Source organism: Protomyctophum bolini (genome assembly GCF_963924005.1).
Source record: "Protomyctophum bolini genome assembly, chromosome: 9".
In the NCBI taxonomy this organism is placed as follows: Eukaryota; Metazoa; Chordata; class Actinopteri; order Myctophiformes; family Myctophidae; genus Protomyctophum; species Protomyctophum bolini.
In genome coordinates this window covers 38,320,540-38,347,446 of record NC_137870.1, presented here as the reverse complement: position 1 = coordinate 38,347,446, position 26,907 = coordinate 38,320,540, and the positions used below count along the sequence as shown (strand labels likewise).

Sequence of the window (26,907 nt, the reverse complement as noted above, 5' to 3'; positions counted from 1 at the left end):
CACACATAAAGACCCCCATGGAAGTGTTCTAAATCTTCTAAACGTCATTAACATATATCTTTTTTGTGTCCCTTTAAAGGTCAGTTCGGGGCTCTCCCCAGGTTGGCAGGGGGAGAGTAGCATCCAGGGTTATTAGGAAACTGGCACCGGGTGAAAAAATGGGGTACAATGGGGATCAAAATTATAGAAAAGGGGGGGGGGGGAAGCATTGTGTGTGCTGCGCAATACTGTACACTACAGTGATGACGTTGTATGGATTAAACGCTCAGGTCTCGGATTTAGTGGCCTGTTAATTGATCAGCCTGACTGTGAAACTAGCTGCTATGTTCTTAAATCATAAAAGCTTGACGTGCTCTCTGACTGAGTAAACCTGTCCGGCATCCAACCATTTTCCCTCAGTGCAAGCTAATTGATAATTATATATTGATGATAATATATTATCCCGCCTGGCCTGGGTTCCCCTCTCTCTCTCTCTCTCTCTCTCCCTCTCTCTCTCTCTCTCTCTCTCTCTCTCTCTCTCTCTCTCTCTCCCTCTCCCTCTCTCTCTCTCTCTCTCTCTCTCTCTGCCCACATACCCACATACTGTACAGTACACTGCTCACATACACACATTTCATTCGTTAATGACCACATCTGTGTAATGGCAGAAGGGACATTATCACTGGGGCGTATCAAATTACAATTATGGATCGCCATGAAATGAGAGAGGAGGGAGCGAGGGAGGGAGGGAATGAGTATAGGAAGCGAGTGGGGAGCAAGAGTTTGTCTCATGATAGCTCCTACTGTTGTACGCTGGTTCGTGCTGCCCATATTTCAAAGATGCACTGGACTGTTAAGAGTCTGCCCAACATGTCCACTGAAGACAGTTCTGCCTCTGACAGGACCGTATACCGTATAGCACCCAAATTAGTAAAACGATAATTATAATAAAATAGAAAAGGCGAGGAGGTGCATATTGTAGTAGTTAAAGTTAATTAATTAATTAAAGCTTAATGTCCATAATTGCCCCCTTTGGCTGATGAGGAGAGGTAATTGCTGTGACGTCCCAACTACAATAAAGATGGCGGTGTCTGCTTCAACTAACTTTAATGACATATCAGGGTCATAACAGTAGAATAGTAGGGAGACCGCCTACAACCACTACTAGTTATATTGTATTAACATCATCAGGATTTAGCCTTTCTTGAGAGCAGCACTACATTAACACCAATTTTAGCCAGATGTGCTTTTGTGTAAGAAACTTAAGCATGTTACAATTCAACATAGTTTCAGGTACACCTTGTCTCAGAGCTTGTCACTATGGCTGGTGTGCTAGCCATATTTGTCAAAATATTGTCTTAATACACTTTAAATGTTGGCTATGACAGTAATGGATTGGGGGCTTCACATTTGGTTAACCCAGTTTCTACTGATGGCTCCTTCAATGACTTACCCAATCGAGGACAGCAGACCCTAATTGGGAATGTTGTGAACTATTGGGGATGTTTATATTTATTTATTAATGGAGCAGTATAATTTTGGTAGATTGTTTTCATGTACTTGTTTTTTTGTGGCAGGGTCATGAAAGATTCAGTTGGTTGTGGATTCTCTGCTAAATAGAAAGATTTACATATCAGAAGAATGTGATGCAAATCTCTATTTTACGCAGTGGTTGTATTTCACAATATTTCATCAGAAATGTACATGTAAATGTGCAAATATACTGAAAATGCGGGGGTGTACATTTCTCTCAATTGGACTTCAATAAGTCTGTTCTTAAGTTCATGTACTTAGACAACCCTATTTCCTTGTCAGTTTTCTACCTTAGTATACATTGCAGCGTAATTACCTTACCTATTACTAAACATTACCTACATCACATAATGATTGTCATTCTCATACTATTCCTAAAACCGAGTGATACAAATTAGTTTACAATAGATAAAGGTTGCGCTGCTTGGTTTTAATGGCTCACATGCAGGTGCTCTTTATTGGAACAGGTAGATAGATATTAAACTAATTTTGAGAATATGGCAAACAGTTTGACTGAAGCATATCAAAATAATTAATGCAAAAGTGGCATACAGACACATTTCACCTCCATTTGGCAAATACTGTAGATTATTTTCAGAGAAAGCGAAGTGACAAAGCCTACCGAGAGTAGTAGGGGTAAAATGTGTTGTGAAAGCAGTTGGTTTGTGGTTTGTGGCAGCTGCTCCCGTGGGCCAAGCCAAGCTGAGCCTTGTTTTTTCAAATTGAACTAAATCAAATTAGTGTCAGGGACTGGAAGCTGTGATTGATTTTTTTTCTCTCCACAGATGCACTGTGGAGCTATGCAAAGCCTTGTTTAACTTAATCACAACAGATTTGACACCAGCGAACAATATTTCTCAATCTGTCTTGCCCTCTGAGTAGACCGAGAGTTTTTATCTGTTTGGAATCAAATGAACATGGAAAGCTGGGAGGATTTGCAGCTGTGGGTTTTAGATGTCCGTCAAGAACACGCACAGAACTTGTCAATAATGTGTGTGTGTGTGTGTGTGTGTGTGTGTGTGTGTGTGTACCTTAGGTCTACTTAGGGGGGGGGGGTGTGTGTGTGTGTGTGTGTGTGTGTGTGTGTGTGTGTGTGTGTGTGTGCGCGCGCGTGCGTGCGTGTGACCTTGATGGTTTAAGTACTGTAAGTGGACGTGTATGCATTGCACGCTTGGGTTTTAGAAGTCTGTCAAGAACACATACAGAACTTGTCAATAATGTGTGTGTGTGTGTGTGTGTGTGTGTGTGTGTGTGTGTGTGTGTGTGTGTGTGTGTGTGCGTGTGTGTGTGTGTGTGTGTGTGTGTGTGCGTGTGTGTGTGTGTGTGTGCGTGTGCGTGTGCGTGCGCGCGAGCGCCTCTGTAGTTATGAAACAACCCAAGCTGTTCAGTCTACAAAGACAACTGGCCATTCCTCACTGCAGGCCTATAGCTGGAACACAGATCAGCCTCAAACTTACTCTTGCAATTCTTCTCTCATGTTGGCTGAAAAAGATCGAAAGTAGTAGACGTTTGGTCTTTTCTCCGGGGATGGCAGTGTGTTGATTCATTCTGAAGCTCCTGAGCTCTTGATTTCCACATGCTCCCAGAGAGATTAATGGCTCAATCTCTGGCTCGCTAATGAGTTTTATCAGGAGCCGCTGGTGATTAATTAGCGACAGCATAGAGCATGTCACTGCTTTATTCTGCCTAAGTCATATCCTCTACGCTCTACATCCCCCCTCGCTCTACAAAGGAAGATAGCTCCATCCCAGGTGACGTTTTCTAAACAGCGCTGAGGTTTGCAGGAGCAGCAATTTCTCGGTGCAGACAGAATAATTCCAACTCCGAAATCCCAAAGTGGTCCTTTTCTTTGCAAGCTGAGGCTCCATTTCCTTTTTGGGTCAACATCCATTGCTAATAACATCTTATGATTCTGTCATCCATCTGTCTGCTGGAAAATTATCCCTCGGATGCAGTTTTAGAAGCTCCCCTAAATGCTGGAGGGTATTGTGTAAATAGCAATGTGTGTAGCACACACATGTGGCTAAACCTCATAATTATGCTGTTCGCAACAGTGACCACCCGTCACGCCTTGTTGCGAGGCACATTATCCTCTGTCAAGACATGGTTCCCATTGGGAGACAATAATGCATCATGGGATGAAGGGAATCACTCAGAATCATTATAGTGTAGTTGTAACTGGCTTTCATATGTGAGAAATGAATGCTTGCCCACTCTATTCCCAAATGAGGGTATAGGCCTATAATTTGAGAGAAAAATGCAACTGTGTTCAGCAATATAACGACATAATTGTGCTGGCATGTGCTCACACAGCTGCTTGATTGAGGTACGTAAATGTAACAGAAATTGCTGTCACATATCATAGCTAGTCATTAGAATGGACAGTCCCTTTGTAAAATGAGAAATTGCAGCAAACTTTTATGTTTTATGTGATGTATATTCAATTCCCCAAGATGCTCCTAACACACGGTGATGCCAGCAAAACAATTTTGGGATATTGCCAGACAGTTTGCCATCAGCACATTATAGACAGGAACAGCAGTGGCGGAATGCTTTCTTGGTACACTCAAGTAAAGTGTTTTCTCAAAGGGCACCCTCAGTTTACTTTTAGACACAGAGAAGTGAGAGTTGTTTCTGACCAAAATAGACACTCGGTTACTCAGAATCCAATGCAGCACTATAGTGTAATCTGCTGCATTTGGAGGGGGATATATAATATAATGAGATGCAAAGCAAGGCAGACGTGTGCCTATAAGTAAGGATAAATCCTGTCTTGGCATGTCGTTTTTCTCACACTGTGGTTCGCATCATATGCCACGAGAGGATAGCTGACTTTTCAGTAGTCCACAAATAATAATAATAATAAATACCGGTATGTGTTATACTGTAGTACCGTGTTAAAACTTAAACACACTACAAGCCTTTTCAAACTGAAAAGACTCGACATCTTAAGTAACAGCTGACTTTCACAGTCGTTCACAAGCACACCCTGTCATAGTGGACACATGCTATCAAGCCGCATCAGTCATGGCCAAATCATCGTTATAATCAGGCTTTAAATCTTCACACATGTGTTCAATGGAAAAAAAACATGCATGCTCTTTGCTTCAGTGCATGTGTACTGATTTCTGCCACCTTGTCTCTGCAGGCTGAACATAGGCAAGAATGACCTTTTGACCTTCTACGATGGCGACGACCTGACGGCCAAGGTTCTGGGTCAGTATGGCGGGGCGCGCCCCCGCTTCAAGCTGTACACCTCCACGGCCGACGTCACCATCCAGTTCCAGTCCGACCCCGCCACCAACATCTACGGCTACGGCAATGGCTTCATGGTCCACTTCTTCGGTAAAAAATCCACTCAGGCTCTAGAACTGGACACTATAGAACAAAGATACCAACGATTTATCAGTGCTATCAATCCATTCCATCACTGCGTCCGTCCACACACTACCACGGCCAACAAACTAACTCTGATAAAATGTACTTCATTCTTAGTGGTGGGGGGGCTGCAGCATGCAGGTAGCAAATAGCAACATGGAAATAGGAAGTTGTGAGTTCACCTGTCACGCTGAGAAAATATATAAATGAATGCTGCCAAGGGGGTGTGGGGGGGGGTGCGGTTGTCTCAGAATTGGACTGCATGGTACCTGAACACAATTACCCTGGTGGGTTTGCCTAAATGAGCCTAGTAAACACAGGGCTTTGAACCTCCTGGCTTGTCCCTTGGACAGAGTGGTTGCAGCCAAGGAGCCTGGCAGAGTAGAGTACACTCATTGTCCCAACGGATTCTCTGAGTCGCCTGACAAGAAAAGCAGGAAAATAAGCATTCGCCATGCACTCCCTCATGTTTTTGCAGAATTACATTGCCAAAAGTACCGTTTGATTTGGCGCTCAGTCCTATGTCGAATTCTCAGTCTTAAATTTACACCAATGTTTGTTCTGTGCACCATGAAAATTCAATAGAAAAGAATGAACACTAACCCATTGAATAATGACGTGGACAAGTATACAGAATAGAACTCACGCAAGAGGACACTAGTGCAGGGATGTCCGTTCAGACAGAAGACAAAGGCAGCATACATAAAACTCACAGCCTAATATGCACACTAGGCAGTAGATAGATGACCTTGATAAAATGTATAAATATCACAATGTGCAGGAAAGAAGGACCCGAGTGCTGGATGATCCAATGAGATATATTTACGTCATTCTCCACCTACCCTTTCTTCCCTCTGTCTCTCTCTGTGTCTCTCTGTCTCTGTCTCTCTCTCTCTCTCTCTCTCTCTCTCTCTTCACTTCCCCAGAGGTTCCTCGTAACGACACGTGCCCAGAGCTTCCAGAGATCTCCAACGGCTGGAAGAGCACCTCCCACCCGGAGCTGGTGCACGGCACGGTGGTGACCTACCAGTGTTACCCGGGATACCAGGTGGTCGGCACGGAGCTGCTCATGTGCCAGTGGGACCTCACCTGGAGTGGCGATCTGCCCAGCTGTGAGAGAGGTAATTAGCCCATTCTGACCTGAGATCAGATTCATACGAGGTTTTCACTGGACACACACTGGTCTGATTAACCCATTCTGACCTGAGATCAGATTCTAAAAATGTCAGTCGTTCTTCGATTTTTCAAAAATAGCAGACCTACAAGCTCGTAGCGCGCCACTCGGTGGCGCGCTATGAGCTTGTAGATCTGCTATTTTTCAATAGCTAAAGCATAACATGATGCTAACCCCAAATCGGGTTCCCGGTCAGAATGGGTTAGTAACACCACTTGTGCCCAGCCAAGAAGCACAACGATGGACAGGTTTGCAGTGTTGGAAACTTAAGCACTATATATATACCAGCTGGTTTGATTAGTCTTTCAAGCGCCGAAGTCCTGACGTCACTCGCTCATCCCCATGGTTCTGCCCGTTTCACGGAAGTCATTTCTCTATGGAGAATGACATGGGGTCCTCTTAGAATCGTTTCGTATAAGCGTTGTGGTCCAAAAATAATCATGCTGTCTCTGTGTTATTGTCAGGGAGGTGTCTCTGTATCGTTTGCGACAGTCAGTCACTCATATATGATAGTCTGTTTATAGCGAAAATGTAACTAATTCAGTAGCAGTAGTCAGTTGATTCTTCATATCCATATGAGTGAAGCGGCCGGGGTCACGGGGTGACATGTTTATTTTTCAAACACAGTACTTATATGAGGTAAAATCCCCCTATGGGGATTACAATGCAAATAAAAAGTACATGAACCCGTGGATTTGCGCCCTCTACCGATATTGACGGTCAGACTTCGGTGCTCTATACCCAGGTCGGACACCAGGTCGGACGACCGATTTGCACGTCAGGACCGCTGCGGGCCTCCACCAGAGGTTCCTCTGGCTTCGCCCTGCCCAGGCATATAGTTCACCATCTTTCGGGACCTATCTTGAGTGCATTTATGCAAGTACTGTACTTAAGTACAAACACAGAATCGACTGTTGGTACTTTAACCAACTAAGCCAGAGCGCCACAGCATGCTATTTTCATGCTACTGTACCAGGATTTCAGTGGACAACTGTACATACGTACTATATGAGCATGTGATAAAAGTATCTTGAATCATTCAGAGCTAGCTTATTCTAGTGCTTCCCATTGCATTATGCCAAGGATATGCTATACTTACAGTTTTACTAACTCTAGTTAGCCAGTCAGTGGCCTTGTGGTTAGAGTGTCCACCATGAAACTGGGAGGTCGGGGTTCGATCCCTGGCCGGGTCATACCAAAGACTGTGAAAATGGGACCCAATGCCTCCCTGCTTGGCACTCAGCATCAATGGGTTGGATTGGGTGGGTCAAATCAACTAATCAAATGATTCCCGAGCGAGGCACGGCTGCAGCTCACCGCTCCTTGGCTGCGGCTCACTGCTCCAGGAGATCAAATGTGGAGAACAAATTACTAGGGAACTAGGCCAATGTTTTAACTAACTAAGCCAACAGTGTTATGTGGACTTTGTTCTCAGAGCTGGCTGATCTTGACTTAGCACAGTTTGCACTGTGCTAAGTCAAGGACACAGTCTTGTATATAGTTCTTGTATAGCACATCTAATTTGGTTCTGTGCAGCTTGGAGATCTACAATTTTGAAGACCTGAAAAGGCACTGCTGGGATTTCAAACCCCGGATCTCCTCTTAGACAGGTGCTTTAACCAACTACAACACAGTGCCGTATATATATATATATATATATATATATATATATATAAAATAAGGCAATTTTTATCTGTTTATAGAATCAAACTCTAGATGAACTAGTGTGCAAACAATACACAACATTGGGGTGACTCATATTGCACTGAGGGCACCGAACTTGCCAGGACAACTATAGTGACTGTGCAGGCCAGGCTCTCCATGCGATAAGGACAGAGCCAGCTGGCCTCTGGCCTGGCCCAAGATGGAGTCAGTGACAGTGAGCCAGGATTAGACAATATATATGCTGCAGGCTGCTAGACATGGGGATATAACCAAGAGCTCAGGCCCAGTAAGTACGCCATTGAAAGAGAGTTATAACACTCTTTGATCTGGCCGTGAGGCGATCACATGGTTCATGTATCATATAGCATGCTTCATAAACACTATCATAGAGGGCTGTATTTTGCGTGTCTTAAGTACCAGGTCTTATTACCTAACTTGAGTAAACTAAAGACCTGGAGGCGTGATCAATGCCATTTGGCTATTCACGCCTCCAGGTCTTTAGTTTACTCAAGTTAGGTAATAAGACCTGGTACTTAAAAGACACGCAAAATACAATCAAGTTCAATATTAGAACTTCAGTACAGTGCATGGAACTGAAGTATTAGTTAGTTTCACATTCTTCTTATTCTTGTTGTTATATCCAAGCACTTCCGTATAAACTAAGTTGGTTTTGGCAATAGATTCTTTTTTATGTTGAATGCTATATGAAATCTATATGAACAATACAATATAAACCCATTAGCCTATTTGTGCTCTTGGACACACTTGTGCACTCACACTGACACAATAGTGGTCATGCAAAAGTAAAAGTGTGTATAAAATATGCACTAGTGTACACACACACACACACACACACACACACACACACACACACACACACACACACACACACAATTGCAATGGTGATGACCAGCGTTACTGGCTTCCAAGATGGCTGACTTCCATGCGGTCACCACTGCTACGCTGGCCCCTCTCCTGCTGAGCCCAGAATTGGGTTTGGGACGGGCTGCTGTGAGAGGCAGTGCTAATCTCTTTACACACCCCCTCTGTGGGCTAATGTATCCGGGGCTCAGGCTGACAAGCTGTACGATCCGATCTTATCTTCAGAAACAATGGCTCCTGTTACGCAGCGATAGTCCTTGGCCTTCCCCCATCTGGATGGAAGCCGGCAGAGTTGTCATTCCCGGGTCTTTATACTCCAGGACCTTTTGTTTCAGAACAGAAGTGAGTCAGCGGAAGGTCAAACCTATCCCTGGTCCTGATCTGAAGTTTGCCTATCATCTACCTGCTCCACAGAGGCTGTACAGCACTGTGAGAAGTCGAGTTTTTTCCACTCCAGCCCTTTCAACGCCATCAAACCACGCTGACTTGCTGAGAAGCTCTCTGTGATGCAGCGGTTGGAGCACAGCCTAGCGGCCTGGATTACAGATTACCTCACATGCAGACCTCAGTATTTCAGACAGCAGGGTTGACTGTGAAATGTGCTGGTGAGCAACTGCCAAGGAACTGTGCTGTCACCTTTTCTATTCGCCCCCCTACACCTCAGCTTAGTTTTAGTTGGCTTTGACAATTTTTGAGTGGTGCAACCACTCCCTTACGGAGCTGTGTGTGTGTGTGGGTGGGTGGCTGGGTATTTGGGTAGCTGGCTGGCTGGGTATGAGCAGGAAAACAACATTGTTTGTTGTTTTTCACCACCTGTGCGCAACCTAACGCACACACACACACACACACACACACACGCACACACACACACACACACACACACACACACACACACACACACACACACACACACACATACACATACACACATATTTACTGTATATATATGATGCTTTCGGGTGTGCCAGTACAGTACAGTGACAATACAGTACAGTACAGTAGAGGGACTGCCGCACGGTAACTGTCATTTATAAACTATTTCGGACGCGGGGTGGCACGCTGGAACCGGCCTGGCCCCCTGGGCGCGTTCCTGGAGGAACAGTTAGTTTGAATTTGTTTTTAGAGCGGGTTTGCTAGTTTTTATTCGACGTTTGTTTTAGTTTAGTAGTTTTTTAGTGTTTGTTTTTGAGTGAGTAGGCCTATTGTGTAATAAAAGTTACCATTCAAAAGACAATATACTGTATATTCAGGGGACAGAGCAGGGCAGCAGGCTATTCTTCCTGAAGAGGCTCAGGTCCTTAAATGTGTGCAACAGTCCTCTCTTTGCCACGTTCTGGTGTGTGTGTGTGGAGGGGGTAACGTCATCAATTCAGTGGGCACTCAGCAACTGAACAAGTTGGTGAAGAAGGCTGGTTTTGCAGTTGTAGTTAACCCATTCTGAACGGGCACCCATTTTGGTGTTAGCATCATGTTATGCTTTAGCTATTGAAAAATAGCAGATCTACAAGCTCATAGCGCGCCACCGAGTGGCGCGCTACGAGCTTGTAGGTTTGCTATTTTTGAAAAATCGAAGAGTCGACTGACATTTTTTTAATCTGATCTCAGGTCAGAATGGGTTAATCAGACCAGTGTGTGTCCAGCGGAAACCTTGTATGAATCTGATCTCAGGTCAGAATGGGCTAAAATGGATATTCTGGTATAGTTACGGAGGGGCGGATGAGGGGGGAGATGGAAGCTCTCCTGACGTAACGCTTCCCACCCCCTCTATGATTGGCTAACGAGGATGATGATTGAGGACGGATTGAGCACCTTCAGACGAGTGACTTGGTCAGTCCATTGTGCCGGTGGCCCTTGATAACAAAATACGCCCTGTACTCTGTTCTTTTCTTGACACCTCCTCAACTCCAGCACATATTATTGTGCACATGGACTTGGTTACTTAGCTTAACTGCTGTAAATATTTCACTAGATGGTATCGCTCATTATATTCACTGTTGATTGGCTTTCTATTATCCAAATTCCCACTGTACTTAGATAGATAGATACTTTTATTTGTCCTTTTGTGCACAGCAGTCATCAGGATATACATAAAACACATGGAAACAAACAGAGCACACAGTACATATAGACAATAAAGAAACAGTGCCAACAGAAGGCCACCAGTCATAGTTCCAAGAGGCATCACATCACACTTTATGCACGGAACTGAGATGGGGCCTGCTTGTTCATAAGTCCTATACTTATGGGAACAAACGATCTTGAGGCCCTATAGCCTGCAGGGAAGGTACCATGTACCGTCGCCCTGATGGTAAAAGATGGTATGGGCTGTGTAACGGGTGTGTGTTGTCCCTAGTAATAGCTTTCCCCTTCCTGAGTACCCGGGTCTCATACATTGAGGTCATACTCTCAAATCGTACCCCAGCTATTTTGCTGTACACGTTGATGATTTTATGGAGTTTGTTCTTATTAACCAATGATAATGATAACAAAACAAAATGTCAATGCACTTTCCACAGAGGATCGATGAAAAAGTGCCATAACATTTATGTATTATTCGCCTCATACATACTGTTGATTGTATGTATAGATACATTCATTGCTGTCAGGCTTATAACTCTACATAATTTTACTTTTATTTTGTACTTGTATCTATATTACATTTTACTTTTCATTTCTTTTATCTTGAGGTGTATCTCTCTGTGCTCTTACCTCTACCTGTCCTACACTTTGTCTTCTTTTGTTTTCATGGCTATACTGCGGCCGGCGCTACTGTGACATGTTCTCCACGGGGATAAATAAAGGCCTATCTATATATCTGTCTAACTTTAGAGGTTACTGTTTACGGCGACATAAATTTGATAGCTTCCCTTTGTCAACGAGCTGTTTGTCTTCGTCCCCACACAGTGGTATCATGTGCCGACCCTGGGAAGGTGGATCACAGTCGGCGTGTGCTGACGGGCCCTCGCCTCACCGTCGGTTCAACCATTCAGTACATCTGTGACAAGGGCTACACCCTGTCTGGAAACAGCCTGCTCACCTGCTACAACCACGGCTCCCCGGGCCCCAAGTGGAACCAGAAGCTGCCCAGATGCCTGCGTATGTACAGTATACTGCACTATATTCTGTATACTGTATGTGTCAAAATATGTGAACACAAATGTGGGCCGTATTACTTAACTTAAGACCTGGAGGCATGGTCAATGCTGTTTGGCCACTCAGAATAGCCAAATGGCATTGACCACGCCTCCAGGTCTTAAGTTAAGTAATAAGACCTGGTATTTAAGATACACAAAATACAGCCCAAAGTCTCTGACACTACTATTTAAAAACATTTTACAATAGTTCAACTAGCCGATCTACATTGACACGTTGTGAACTTGTAGATCAGCTATTTGAAGTATTTTAAAATGTATTAAAGTAGTTTTAACAAATGGGCAAATAGGTTTAGCGATAAGGGGTGGTGCAAGATATAGCTGCAAATATTCTACAGATCTACAAGCTCACAATGCGCTGATGCGTTTGTGAGCTTGTAGATCACTATGTTTGCTGAATGTCGGCATATTTTTGCCGAATGGTTCCCTACTATTATGACATTCCCAGAAAAGTGACACTAGGTAGTAGGGTTCAGTGGTAGTTAAAATACAAGGGGAAGAGAACGTTTCGACCTGTACTAGGACTTCATCAGGCAATTTTGGTTGAAACGTTGCAATTTTTTGCCTCTAAATAAAGTAAGTCTCGGAGCTCTAGAAACTAGTGTGCGGATGTTCTTTCTCTTCCTTGATGTTTGCCTTGATGCCTGACATCCAGCACCTGGCCTAAATATAGGCATTGAGATGTGCAACACAATCTTCTCTGTTAAAATACACAGACCATTGTGTGAAACTAACAGGGAATCGTTCTATTTCCACTTGCTGTGTGCATGTTTTGTTTTGTATGCGTATGTGATACAAAATTATGTTAACAACTTAAGAGTGACTATGTTGAAACATAATATGCATGCATATAGAGCACCGAAGTCCTGACGTCACTGTCAGTAGAGGGCGCCAGTCCACAGGTTTGTGTGCTTTTTATTTGCATTGAAATCCCCATAGGGGGATTTTAGTTCTCTTCATATAAGAACTGAAAAATAAACCGATCATCCCGGCCTTTTCACTCATATGGATATGAAGCATCGACTGAAGGTGGAAATGTACACATTTTCAAACACAGTTCTTATATGAAGCGACCTAAAATCGGGGGGATGGGGATTTCAATGCAAATAAAAAAAATACATGAACCTGTGTACTGGCGCCCTCTACTGAAAGGGACGTCAGACTTCGGTGCTCTTATAGTAGTATGTGTGAGTACGTGGACTGGACACGCGCGCAATCTGGGAGACAATAACTTTTTGCTACTTAATGTTCTCCTGTGTTGAAGGTGACACGAGTTTTTAGAAACACATTTTCTTCCTCCTGTTTGACAGAGCAATTGAAGCGTTCCGCTGTCCCCGATTACCATCTCATGCATTACAATGACCTGTCCCATCCTGTCCTCTCCAAAGTCGTTTCCTCAGTCCAGCTAAAATGAATTATTAGGCGGCGCTAAGATAGAGGTGAGAGTGAAGACAGTGGCTCCCTCATTTGGCAGCATGTGAAAAGTTAATTCCATGCGAAGAGTGCATTCCGAGTTGTTTAAAGAGGGAAATGATATTATAATGAGCCTGACATACTTCCAGTCTGATAGTGGAGCCTGTGTTGTCAGAGACAAATGAGGAACAGGATTCAAGGCTTTGAGAACCGTGTGTGTGTGTGTGTGTGTGTGTGTGTGTGTGTGTGTGTGTGTGTGTGTGTGTGTGTGTGTGTGTGTGTGTGTGTGTGTGCGTGTGCGTGTGCGTGTGCGTGTGTGTGTGTGTGTGTGTGCGTGCGCGTGCGTGCATATAGGGATAGACACAGTTCAATTGAATGAAAATGTTAGTAACAGCACCATTACACTTAATGAAGAACATAAATACCAGTGACAAAGATAATTATTCACTGGACTGGTCAGAAGTAGTTTTGTGCAAAAATACACCTTGCTTGTTATGTTGTTTTACGACAGTTTTGTTGGTAAATTCAAATTAATATAGAGTGTGTCACCATAGACTGTAAAAAGTGAAGTGTCAAGTCTGTCCATCCATGTTTGAATGATGTAGTCAGTCGTTGTCTCTGAGTGCACTGTAAAATACTGAGTGTTTAATTCTGAGTGCACAAATGTAACCAAATGTATACCTTGAGGGCCATCCACATCAATCACTGTAATTATATTCTCCTTATAGTTGTGAGTAGGGACTCTGCCGTCCACTTTAGTTAGAACATTTTATAAAACAATATATTTGTAGTTATAGTTATAATTATAGTGCTTGGTGTGGATGACCCTTTACGGGTTCATTTGGTTATACATTTGTATACTCTATGAGTCAATATGAATGAATAGTAGGATTTTCTGTGTGCACAGTCCACGTTAATCCCATGAACCCTAGCATCCCTGCATGTCATATTAAGCCTTCATTCTGAAAGAAATGGACAGAAAACATTTGACAGAAATAACCAATGTATAAGCTCACAATATGATGCGTCTATCAGTGTTGGGCAATATTACTTAGGAGAGTAATGTTACTTATTACTTATTACTCTTTAGAAAAAGTAATAATTTATTCATTACTTATTACTTGGAATCAAGACTAATATATTAGGCCTACATATTACTTTTGCGCCCCCCCCCCCACACAATCTGTTTATTCAGCTTCTTTTAGAACTGAATCCAATTGTTTTGAATAATAATATTAGGAAGAAGAGTCACAAATCACCCTTAAAGGCGATACAATGAAGCAGCAATCTCTCTCGACCTTGTTGTGAGCCAACAGCCAACAAAACTAAAAAACTAAAAGTAATATGTCATTTGTGCTAATTTTACAAAGTAAATAGGTATATATTACTGTTTTGTCAGAGTATAATATACCTTACTCTACTCGTTACTGGGAAAAGTAACACTATTACAGTAATATATTACTAGTAACTACTGCCCAACACTGCGTCAAAATATTGTTACTTTGCGTACAATGAAGGATATAACAGTAGCGTTCAAGTAGTTCCTTCTTTCTTCTCCCAGCTGAAACGTTTGAGCCGTGCAGTAACCCTGGTACGCCGACATACGGAGTACCCAGCTCAGACAAGCTGCTCTTCCAGGCCGGGGAGACGCTGCGCTACACCTGCCACGCTGGCCACCAGTTACTGGGGGAGCCTGTCCTCCGCTGTGTCCCTGGACACCCGTCCCACTGGAGTGGATTGCCACCTGTTTGCAGAGGTGAGGAACTGCATGCAAGGAGAGCTATACTCATTTTCATAATTCATAATTCATGATTCTGCACTCTGTGTGTGTGTGTGTGTGTGTGTGTGTGTGTGTGTGTGTGTGTGTGTGTGTGTGTGTGTGTGTGTGTGTGTGTGCGTGTGCGTGTGCGTGTGAGCGTGCGTGCGTGCGTGCGTGTGTGTGAGCGTGCTGTGCGCGTCTGTCTTCATGTGTGTGTCTGCATATGTGCGTGGTTGCGTGCAGCATGCATGCAGGCAAGCATGCATACATCAACTGTCTGATTGTTATTCATCCGCTTAGAGGCTAACTGTTACTCCTTTTCACTGGGGAGTCTGAATTCATAAGTATGATAACAGCACAGTGTTTAAAGACAGTCCACTCACATGGATACTTTTCTTTTCATACAGAGAACATCATGGACAAGGGCATAGTGTTAAATCCCAACTCCCACACATTACAGTAAATAAATGGATAAAATGAAACGCGTGGGTGACATTCAAATTGTCAAGGAACCGATAAGGAGGCATTCTAGTATAGATGCTAAGAACTTTATTATCTTCAATTAGGGATCCATTGTATCATGTTCGTGGTCGGATGTGTGTTTCTTAACCTATTTAGACCTTCTAAATCCTAAAAGCGTGTTAATGACATGCCTTTGGTTGTTGGAAAAATGTGCTTTACAGTATATAAATATGCTTATAATAAATCAAATTGGGTAGGTAGTACCTTCACAAAAAACATGCAGTAATCCACATAAAGTCTATACTACCTCCCCCTGGTCAGCCTGATGGAGGGGGGAAAGGAACTGGTTTGGTGTGTGGCTTGGACTCCTCATGCATTGAAGGAAGCATGAGCTCAGTTCGGGGCTCGCCTCTCGCCCAGGATTACAGTTTAGGCAATTGGCACCGGGTGAAATATATGTAAAGGTATATATAATTGATTTGACTTGACTTGACAATAGGGATGCCAATGCAGGACTGTTGTTGTACACGGGTTGAGTCTCTTCACACAAACACAAACACACCTCTGTTAGACAAACAACGAAGGGATCAGCCAGTTCATTTCGTCCATTATGTTCATTTCCTCCTGAGGTTTAACATGTGCCGTGTCTTTTACAGCCCACACAATGGAGTATGATGGGCGCCGATTAGACGGTAAGAGTCCTTTTACATCACAGTGTTTTTCCACTCAGCGTCAGCCTGCATAATAATATAACATTTTCGAATGGCGGTTTACTGCAGATGGGCGTAAAAATGCTATGGGTGACGTTACATTGTCAGTTTCCTCTGTAGCACTGTTTTCAGCAATCAAAAACAGCCATGTTTCCTATTAAAGGAGAACTACATAACAATAGGGAATGAATGAATGAATTAATGAATAATGGATGTAGGATTATAAAATAGTATATTATACTATTTTATAATACATCCATTATTCATTCAGGGGCGGCCAAAAGGTAGATCGTGATCTACCAGTAGATCACAAAGGCTGCGCAGGTAGACCACATGACATGGCCCTAAAACATATATAATTTGGCATCTGACATGACACTTGAATTAACTTGGTGACTTGATTGATTGACATCAACAATGGCCTGTTAACCCACTTTGTTTTCAAGAGTGTTGAGCACAAAGATCAGTAGCATTAGAAAGTTACAAGATCCTATTTTTTGGTGGCTAGATCTTGGTCAATTGGAAAGTAGCTCTCAAGTAAAAAAGGTCTGGGCATCCCAATTTCTAGCAGATTGAATGATGTGCAATGATATATATATCCTCAGTTTACAGGGGCCTATTTCATGAATCTTGGATTAACTAATCCAGGATATAGGCCAAAGCCAGGCTTTTTAAATCCTGATCTTTACAGCCTGGTTTATTCCGTTCCACTAAAGCCAAGCGAGGCTCAGAATTGGCGGATTTGGCGAGTCGGGATCAGCAAGCCTGGCTTAATAGACAGTCTGGCTTGTTGTCTCTAGACCCCTTCTGTGGATCAAAGATTTACTGATCCTTCTTCTTCATGGGGTATTAAGGCAGTTTGCATCCTTAATAGTTGCATTACAGCCCCCTTCTGTATATCTCATTGTCTTTACTAATCTATTCAAGACCAACTGATACAAGGACTTAAGCTTCTAAAATAAATACTGCTGCTGTAATTAAAGAGAGAACATACTCTCAATAGTGGATAGACTGAATGATTAACTACCCCAAAAATATAGTTTACATTTTACCACTACTATTAACTTAAAACAGAATTCTTAATATTGTAAGCATAATGATATTGTCGCATTGTGATATTTGGCCATAACTCCCTCCTCTGAGGGAGCTACCTTTGGGGAAGGGGGTTGTTTTCCAGACAGGGGCCAGACTGGTGAGGGTCATAGGTTCATGGGTTCATTTAGCATGCCAAAGTTTGTGCTATTGCCATTGAGAATGCATTGGGCGTTTAAGTTACATAACTCCGAAACTACAAAACATTTCAAAGTAAAAAGTTCCAGCATGTGTTTCCACAGTAAGCTGAATTTTACAAAGTGTGAATGGAGTTTCTAGGTGAAAGTGATTTTTTGAAGTGCCACTATCTGCCTATAAATGTCTCAAATTTGAAAGCACTATATTTCTAAAACTATGAAACATTTCAAAGATTCCTTTTCAGGCACACATGTCCACCGTAGGATGAACCTAAATAGGTTTGAATGGGGTTTCTAGGTGTAAGTATGTAGGACTAGTAGTGGGTGAAACGTTACAATATGTTGTAAAACAATGAGTAATGGTAATATTTAGTGGTTTTCACTTTTACAAAGAATAATAATATAATATAATAATTATTCTTAACCGTGCACTTGCACGACAGCAAACCTATTCATGGGGAACATTCACCAAAAGCAGCTGATCTACAAGCTGTCATGATGTTGTGCAGCCTATATATTTTGGTTATTTGATTTTATATAGTGCTTAAATTAGTCCTTTAATGCAGACCGATACAAATAAGGCAACATAAACCCATAATAATTGAATACATCTGGAAAACATCATTGGTTTGTGATCAGTTTGACTGCTTAATGAACAGTAAAGACATCAGGATTAGGTTAAACCTGGCTGTTAGCCTGGTCCGGAGCAGGCTAAGTCCAAAGCATAAGTTCCCATGGTAACTTATGTAGCATCACTTTCATGAAACCGAATCAAGCCTCAACATATCCAGGTTAACTGGTTAAGTTAATCTGGCAAGATCAACCAGCTTTCATGAAACCGGTTAAGCACTGATCCAGGATATATTAAGCCAGGATATGTGTTAAAGCCCGGCTTAATCTCTAATCCAAGTTTCGTGAAATAGGCCCCTGGGAGGGGAGTCCTCATAGCTCAGACGTTTATTGTCTGTACCGTAGTGTAGGCAGTTCATCAACTGACTCCTACGTCATCTACCTGCCTCTCTCGCTATAGAGCTCTCCTCTTCACTGCACTGTGTAATAATCCAGCAAGGCCTCTCTGCTTTAATTCCATAATGTAAGAGAGGATGAGAATATAGCGTCGGGCCAAGTTAACATTGTAAACACAATTAGAAGCACACGTATGTATGGTGTGAGAAGAAGACAAGGCTTGTATCATACCATATTGCAATAGAAATATAGTAATAACATTGCACAGGCCACACTAAATGTATTGTGTATATTAGATATTGCACATATCAAATATTGTACATATAGACATCGCACCTGGCAGGTGCATGAGTACAAACAGTAAGCACATGGAGTGATGTGTACAGCATACAGCCTTGCAGCATCCATGTGCTATACAGCAAATTCTTGAGCATTAGTTTCATTTTGAAATGCTGAAATCGTTATGAATTGGATATAGGTTCAATCTTTCGAACTCTGCTAACAGAGTAAACACACACACACACACACACACACACACACACACACACACACACACACACACACACCCACCAGTCAGCAGGGCAACATAAAACGTGGTGTCTGTCTCTCTTTCACTGCCCACCAGTAGCTGCAGCAGACCTGCGTATGGAGGGAGTCCGCGTTGCAGTTGCTGTCTTCATTCCCGTCACATTCCTGCTTGTGCTTATCTTCAGCATCTACCTCTACGTCTCAAAGTGGGTTCTTTACTATTATAGACATAAAAGCACCTCATTATGGTAGTACTCTGTTAAAAGTAAAGTGGCCTTGTTCACATGCAGCTCTGCTTAAATAAAAAAGTTTGGTGTTTAAATGTCATACTTTAGTGGTATTGCTGGTACAGTATGTCACATGGTTTTACTGTAGTTATTGTGAATTAGTTTACATTTATAAACAAACTGTTTATTGGAGGCTGATGTTTCGTAGTTTATTTTATTTTGAAGTGTTCTGATCTCATGTTATGTCTTCTCATCTCATGGTATCCTTTCTCGTCTTTGTTTTTAGGGTTCGAGGGAAGTCTCTAAGACTCCCCATGTCCTCTACTTTGCCATATGACCACATTAATGGAGAATCCACATTTGACAACTCTCTTTATGAAACACCGGTAAGGCATCATCTACCATGTCTATATGTTTCTAAAACACAAATAGAAAGACAGAAATTGAGATTCATTCAGTCTGCAAATAGAATAACAGTGACTCCGTAAACTGTGCTAAGGCATAACCTGGAACGATGAGAACAATTTCTCAATAAGAGATCTGTGCCCTGAAACCCTGAAACCATTTCACTAAAATCCTCACACAGCAAGATAGGATGTGATTCATATGCTTGGATAACAAGGAGGAGGCTGTGTCTATGTTCCCTACCTTCCACAAAAACCTTAGTCATTCCGTGATTTACAACACAGAGCACACAGGATGGAGCCAGGCCCTGGTGCGTATAGGCTAGGCAAGGCAAGGCAGTTTATTTCAGGTATGTGGTGCAGAAAAAACTGCTGACCTGTCCTAGAAAGATGACCTGACAGGTCTGGATTGTTCATAACTTAGCAGAGGATCAGACATGCATTTTGTCCCCTAAACTATTTAGTGCGTTATAAACCATCATCCAACTGTAGTATTTTAAAATAAATTCTTTGAACGTACAGTATAGCCAGTGGGAAGATCTGGAGAGTTATATCATCCACCTTGTTGAGGACTCAAGCAGCAGTAATCAACTGCAGCTGTCTGATACATAATTATATATACAATATATCCTGGGACAGTATTCTCTTGTTTTAATTCAAGAAAGCAAACAATCCAGATTAACTTTCCATCATCTGTATCTGACGAATAAAGGCGGTAATGATGTTTTGAGTTTTTCTGTATTTATTTATTTTTGCTTTCTCCTTTCATAACTGCACTCTGAAGAACAATGAGGTGAGACCTTAATTACAAATTCTCTATAATCAACACTTGCTGTTCCAGTGTCTGCCATCAGCTCTAGGGCGACGCTTCCTTGAATATTGAACATGCTTTTGATGAGGTTCAAGCAACACTTCAGGAATTTAATGGTCTGACTATCTTTTTGGCCTATTATCTCCCCCCCCCCCCCCCCCCCCTCCATAACTATTGTACAATTTTATCGTGTAAAAGCAGAGCCCACATTGCTGTCACAGAGCTATTTCTGTGACATGTTGTGCATATTCTCCTCTTTGCAGGAGACAAGAGAGTACGAGGTTTCAATCTGAAGGCAGCGCTGTGTGTGTTTTCAGCATGGGCAGAACGGGACCCTGTTGGCCTTTTGAACGTTCATCTGCACTCGATCCACCATCTCTGCGCTGACCGCTGTCCGTCGGTCTCTACTGATGTCTCCCCCCTGTCCTCTGTCGAGTGAACACGTTCAGGACAGAATAGGCTACTCCCTGGAAAGTCTGGGCCACTGGATTATTTTTCTAGCCCCTTCAGCAGCAATGGTTCGGCAGCAGTTTGTACAGTTTTTATCCTGTTCTCGCATTCCCGAAAACGTTCAGTGCAACACAACATCTCAGTAAGTGGAGGTGATCAATGCAAAGCTTGCACCGATTAGTGCATATAACCACAGATGTTTTTGTGTGTTATGTACATTATACATTGTATGTTTAGTCCTTTATGGACATATATTCAAGTCAGAGAGGGGTCTTATAGTAATATTTCACAAAACAAGTGAAAACTCAAACATTTGTTTTTGGTTTTCCTCCAAAACCTCTAAAATGTAATGTAATGTTTCCAAAAATATTTAAAACTATTTTTTTGATTTAACCTGCTAAGATTAGAAAGAGAAATGTGCCTTAAATGGAAGGCCCTTATAATAACCAATGTTTGCAGTATATTCCACATTGATTTCATTTGAACCGTGTGTACTTTTAAATGACAGAATCAGAATATTTGGTTCCTGCTCAGTTTTCTTGGTTTACATGTGTTCTTTGTTACATTACACTTATATATTTCCTCTTTCTTTGAGAGAAAGGGGAAATGAAAGTTGAGGTGAGCTGTCATTCATATATTGCAATTGCCTGTTTGGAGATTGTGTCTGAATTTGGACCCATACAATAGTTGAACATTTACTGTCACATGAGAATATGTATTCATGCAAGCTTGTGTGATGACAAATGACAATGACAATAACCTATTTTTGATTCATTGTACATAGTGTACCGATTAAGCTACTTCACGTGCATCTTCAATAAAAGTTATTGTTCAGAAAAAGATGCATATACTTCTAACTAAATTTGTCAGTTTAACGTTTTTTGTATCCCTGTGCATGTGTTAACACTGTGTGTTAGGGGGTCACGCTGGCACAGTCGGTAGCGCTGTCACCTCACAGCTAGAAGATCCTGGGTTCCAGCCAGGGGATGCTGTGGGTGCTGGGGGGCGTGTTCTCTCCTCAGTGTCATCGGTGCCCATAACCTAGGTGGGGTTTGGAATAACCTGTTCCTTCCACGTGCTGGGGATACTCCAACCTGACAGGTGAAAAGAAGCAGCTTGGACTAGTCCTCATGCATAGAAGCGCTCCTCAGGTTATCAGAGGGAGTGTAGCACCCAGAAAAAATGGGTTCAAAATCGTGGGCTAAAAATATTTAAAAAAAAAACAGTGTGTGCGTGCGTATGTGGCCGTGGCCCATTGTGTGTGCACAGTGCACACCATGCGTGGCACCATTTGTTTTTCGGGCACAGTGCTCTATACAAACACAGTGTTTAATGAAGGGGTGCTCAGAAACCTCTTCTAGATTGAAAACAATCTATACATTTTAAATATTCTTGAATAGCCTATTTGATCTTGGCGTTCAGGCTCTACTATAATTAGCCTACTCCCTGCTCAGCACTGTAGCACATTCTAAGACAACTTTACTCAACTCCCCCAGGGGAAAACAGTCTGCTACGTGGTGCTGATCTTGGAGTTGGTTGGAGCAAACGAGTAAATACCAACTGTCCGTGACACTGACAGCAAGAGGATCAACAATGAATGAGGCGAGCTTAAATAGACAGTGTTGCAGACATGCCATATGTATACATCGTCCACATAATGTGGTGCACAATCATATTTAAGCTCGCCTCATTCATTGTTGATCTGTAATTTCATGTATCGTGTTGCTAAAACTCAAGATTTTGTTTTTTATAGAACAATGACTGCTGAGCCTTTACTATTTATATAAACCTGGAATCTCATTGATAAATAAGATAAAAGAGGCAAGATTGAAAATGGAACTTTACATAGCAAGATAGAAAAACTGTCTTCTGCTTCCAATCAAAGGTGAAGCATTGCTTCCCTCTGCTGGCAAGAGTGGAAAATGAAAGCATACAATACTACAGTATCTCAGCAGACAGCCAAAAATAAGAGCTGCTCAGTGAGTGAGTGGCTGCCCAGGTTCTCCCACACAAAGTAAGCCTACTGCATACCTAAGAGGAGGAGGTGTGCCAGTACATCCCTGGTGAGAAATTAAATGTTGGGGCCTGGAACAACAGGTCTCCTCCAATGCACAACGTCTACCAGTGCACAACGGTACCGGTAAAAAACAATATAATATGTTTGTAAAGGTTTGAGCAGGTAGTACTGAGTCATTGTCCAGGTCACCTTGCTCTGTGTTTGGATCTTTTTTTTAAAGATTTATTTATTGACAATGTAGGCTGCACATTATCATACCACTTTATCAATATCTCTTTAAAAAAAGAAAAGGAAAAAAGACGCTCTGTGTTTGGATCTTGACATTTTGTACCATGAGTATTCTGGACATCCAGGCATAAATAAGGCAGGTTACAGCTCAAGTCCTGTCCCCAACTCCCCACCCAAAGGATTTGCAGATGGTACCATCTGTCCTACCCTTGTTCTGGTTGTTTACCCACAACTCTGGGTTGAACAAAATGTAATTAAAAATGAGGATGCCAGACCAATCTCCTCCGGGGATTTCTTTTTTTCCTGTGGCAGATTTGTCTGGTTTCCAGGCTACCGTGCCCTGGGGGGCACCGTGTTGCTCACATGCACGTCTGACCTCACATGCTGTATAGTCAGTGACCCAAGCCACCTGCAGTATCACAAGCTTCTTTAAGGAGAGGCTTGACAACTGCAGTTTTCAGGTCCTCAGGAAAAATACCAGATTGAAGAGAATCATTTACAATATTTACTAGTTTTTTCACCAGACTGCCCAAAACAGATTTGAAAAAACTAGTGGGTAACACATCAAGGCAACAAGAAGTTAAGAAGTTAATTGGGTACTCACTGCCAGAAGAGTGAGCGCCTGAGAATTTCTTGGTAAAGAGTGACTCACTGCTCACTTTGGGGAGAAGACTGGGCACAATTTGGGGAGGGTTCTCTGACTAATCTACCTGTATTCCTATGTCTCAAAATAAAGTTGCAAGCCTCCGGTAACTACATGTATAACATGCATAGCATCTTAAAGCCTGAAATATTGAAATGTGAGTTTAGCTATAGAAGTGCAAGTTCATAATAACCTGTGTATGTTAAATTGTGATCATTTACGCCCAGTGGAAGAAAAGTATTTATACACATCTGTCTCACTCACGCACGCACGCACGCACGCACACACGCGGAAATATTGTGAGTGTTGGAAGCCGGTATAATGCAGACTAACGGGGCACTGGTAAAGCTGCATATACACTAATCACCCTGGCCTATGGGTAAATGAAGATGACATACACAAATAGCAATACGATTCTGGACGAGACGTGTGTGGAGCTGTGTCATGTGAATGTCCATATATACAAAGAATGGGATGGTTTCAAGTAACAGGTGAGCTTAACCAGCCTGGAGCCAACATGCTTCAACCCAAGGAATGATGCCTTCTCATCTCCCCTGCTGTTGCTGTCTTCTCACCAGCAGACATGGTCCTCACATACCATGTGCCCCATAATGATGCATCTTAGGGTAGGAAGGTTCATAGTGCTAGGGGTGTAACGATACATTTTACGAGCGATACGATACGTATCATGATACATGGCTGGCGATACATTGTATTGTCGATACAATAACTTACTATTTAGCAAAGAAATTAAATATGTGTGAAACTTGTGGATAGTGCAGGTTTTTTAAGGGAAAATGTATGAATATGGATCTAAATAAGTAAACACAGTGATTCTCTGGCAAATACATATACATTATATTTGAACACATATAGACAAACCCGTATCTTGACATGAACACAGAATTTATTAGAAACGTTAGCAAATTGCGGAGTGTTGTGTGTTGAGTGTGTCCTCAAAAATGATGAAAAACGGCGTGCCATAGTATGCCGTACGATATGGGCTATAGCCCACGGTCCGCAATTTCCCCAATTTCCGCAATTTCTAATTTCTGCAATTTCCAATTCCGCAATTTCCAATTTCCGCAATTTCCGCAATTTCCAAATTTCCGCAATTTCCAATTTCTAAGTGTAGCGATGGGAAAGAAATTATTAAACCCTTCTTTTTCTTTTTTTCTTCTGAAAATTCTAAATATAACGCACTTAGTACTTAGTTGCGAGTCGACCAAAGGTCGCAGTTAACTATGGAATCGTGCATTTCCCATCGGTGTGTTGGTTGGTCGGGCACGTGACATCAGGGATGGAGCACGTGACATCATCAGGGATGGAGATTCCTGATGTCAACAATATTAAGCCCATATAAGGAGATCCCTGATCAATATTGGCCAGAAACTCTACATCTGACCTCAAACCTCAAACCCTTAGATCTCCATATATGGAGCTGACCTGTTCTGACTTTCCATATGTTGATCCTTCCCCATTGATTGATTGATTAACAGCTTGCAAAATTCCAGTACATTTCAAGTACAACTCAATACACAAACTGTTAACAGTGAGTGGACGACACCATAAAGCATTATACTTGTTTACAATAGGGCCCACCATTTTCAATTAATCAAAACATTTAGAGACGTATATATACACAACTATATAGTCAAAAGGAAATCATCATAGGAGGTAAAAAGGGAAAAGAAACATACAGTGAGGGGGAACAGGATCTGTACTCTGATCCTAAGCCATTCCAGCCTGTCAAAGTGGGCAGGGGTGAGGTGGGTTCGGGGAGTGAGGCCAAGTAGTAGCCTGACCAGTTTGTTTTGGGAAGTCTGGAGCCTTGTTTTAAGGGCCTTAGAGGTACTGTGGTACCAGGAGGTGCAAGCGTAGTCGAAGAAACCTTGTACGAGGGCTCCTGAGGTCTTCAAGGTGTTTTTGTTGACCAGTGAGGAGATCCTGTATAGGAATCATGTTCTTTGGTTGACCTTTTTGATTACGTTGGTGGCCATTTTATCACCGGAAAGATTTGCCTCCAGGATGGAACCTAGGTAGGTAATTTCATCTTTTCGTGTGATAATATTGTCACCCACTCTAACCAAGAAGCCATCTGCCTTGCTGAGATTACTATTTGATTCAGTTTGTTATCAGCGAGCCATGCGCAGATGGCACCAAATTCAGAGCTGAGGGCCTTTTCTTTATTTTTTAAAACTTGTTTATTGCCATTATACACTCCAATCATTACACATAAATATAATTACAAAATATTATTATTATTAAGAAAGGCAACTCAGATGATGACTGACCTCTGGTCTCAAAGGTTGTTCTGATTAATCTTGGTGCATCCATGGAAATGCTGCATAGGTGATATTTGACTGTAGTCCAAAGTCCAAACATAAATGATATAATTATTATGAAACATTTTCCATTGCACAGCAACAAGATTCAAACCCAAGTCTCACACGTGGGAAACCAAAGAGCAACCAAAGAGCTCTCAGCGAAAGAACAATTAATAATTAATTCATGTAGCTGAAATGCTTTGTGTTGTTTCTTAACGACATTGTGAATTATAATCACACATTGATTGAAAAAATATATATGCCTACATTTCTGATTCCAATCACAGGCCTACACTGAAATAATCTGGGTTGCACATTCATGTGAATTATGTCTTGGCAATTTCAGACCAAAGGGCCTGTTGACTCAAGGCTACAACTGCACCTTTCCAGTGAGTGAGGTCACATCAACATTCAATTTGACGAGCCTGCTGGCATTTCTCAGACTTAATCAAAGTTAGTTTATCTTGTTTCCTTAAATAGAACACACACTATAATAATGACTAGTCCATGAACACTTCAGGTGCACCGCTCCAGGTTAATTGTATTTAAGAGAACTAAAAAACAAATACATTTAATGCACTTTAGGTACCGTGTTGCAGCTTTCTGTGCTTGTTGCTCGGACATAGCCTACAGACACAGAGACTGACATACGGACGGACGGACATAGGCTCCGTAATGAAGCGGAGGCAGTGAGGCACCGCTCAACAACCAACATGGATGTGACGAGCAATGGACTGGCCACCAGATGTCCCCCTTGTCACTTAATTTCTCCATTATGATTATTGACATATTGTTAACAGTGTGTTTACATACCGGTTAATCCTTGTCCTTCTCGGTCTGTATATGTGTGAATGAGCATACAACATGTCTGATGTGCTAACATTATCTAACACTTCTCACAGTTATTTAGGGGACTGAAGAAATGTGAATTGTGAATGAATATGTATTTCACATGGGGGGCGGTGCCGGT

General features: G+C 42.2%; 1 protein-coding gene across 4 annotated transcripts in view; it reads left to right on the top strand.

Moving 5' to 3' along the window:
* Positions 1-21,520, top strand: part of sez6b (seizure related 6 homolog b) — a 79,754-nt gene extending 58,234 nt beyond the window's left edge. Inside the window, exons 9-16 of one of the 4 annotated variants that reach the window (XM_080772658.1) lie at positions 4,661-4,857; positions 5,817-6,011; positions 11,516-11,707; positions 14,738-14,932; positions 16,027-16,089; positions 18,928-19,036; positions 19,344-19,443; positions 20,536-21,520. In XM_080772658.1, coding sequence (XP_080628784.1) covers positions 4,661-4,857; positions 5,817-6,011; positions 11,516-11,707; positions 14,738-14,932; positions 16,027-16,089; positions 18,928-19,036; positions 19,344-19,443; positions 20,536-20,565 — 1,081 coding nt within the window. In that variant the 3' untranslated portion in view covers positions 20,566-21,520. Of the gene's footprint in view, positions 1-4,660; positions 4,858-5,816; positions 6,012-11,515; positions 11,708-14,737; positions 14,933-16,026; positions 16,090-18,927; positions 19,037-19,343; positions 19,573-20,535 lie in introns of those variants that run through there. The other 3 variants (XM_080772657.1, XM_080772656.1, XM_080772655.1) reach the window with 3 other exon arrangements.
* The last annotated feature ends 5,387 nt before the right edge of the window (positions 21,521-26,907 follow it).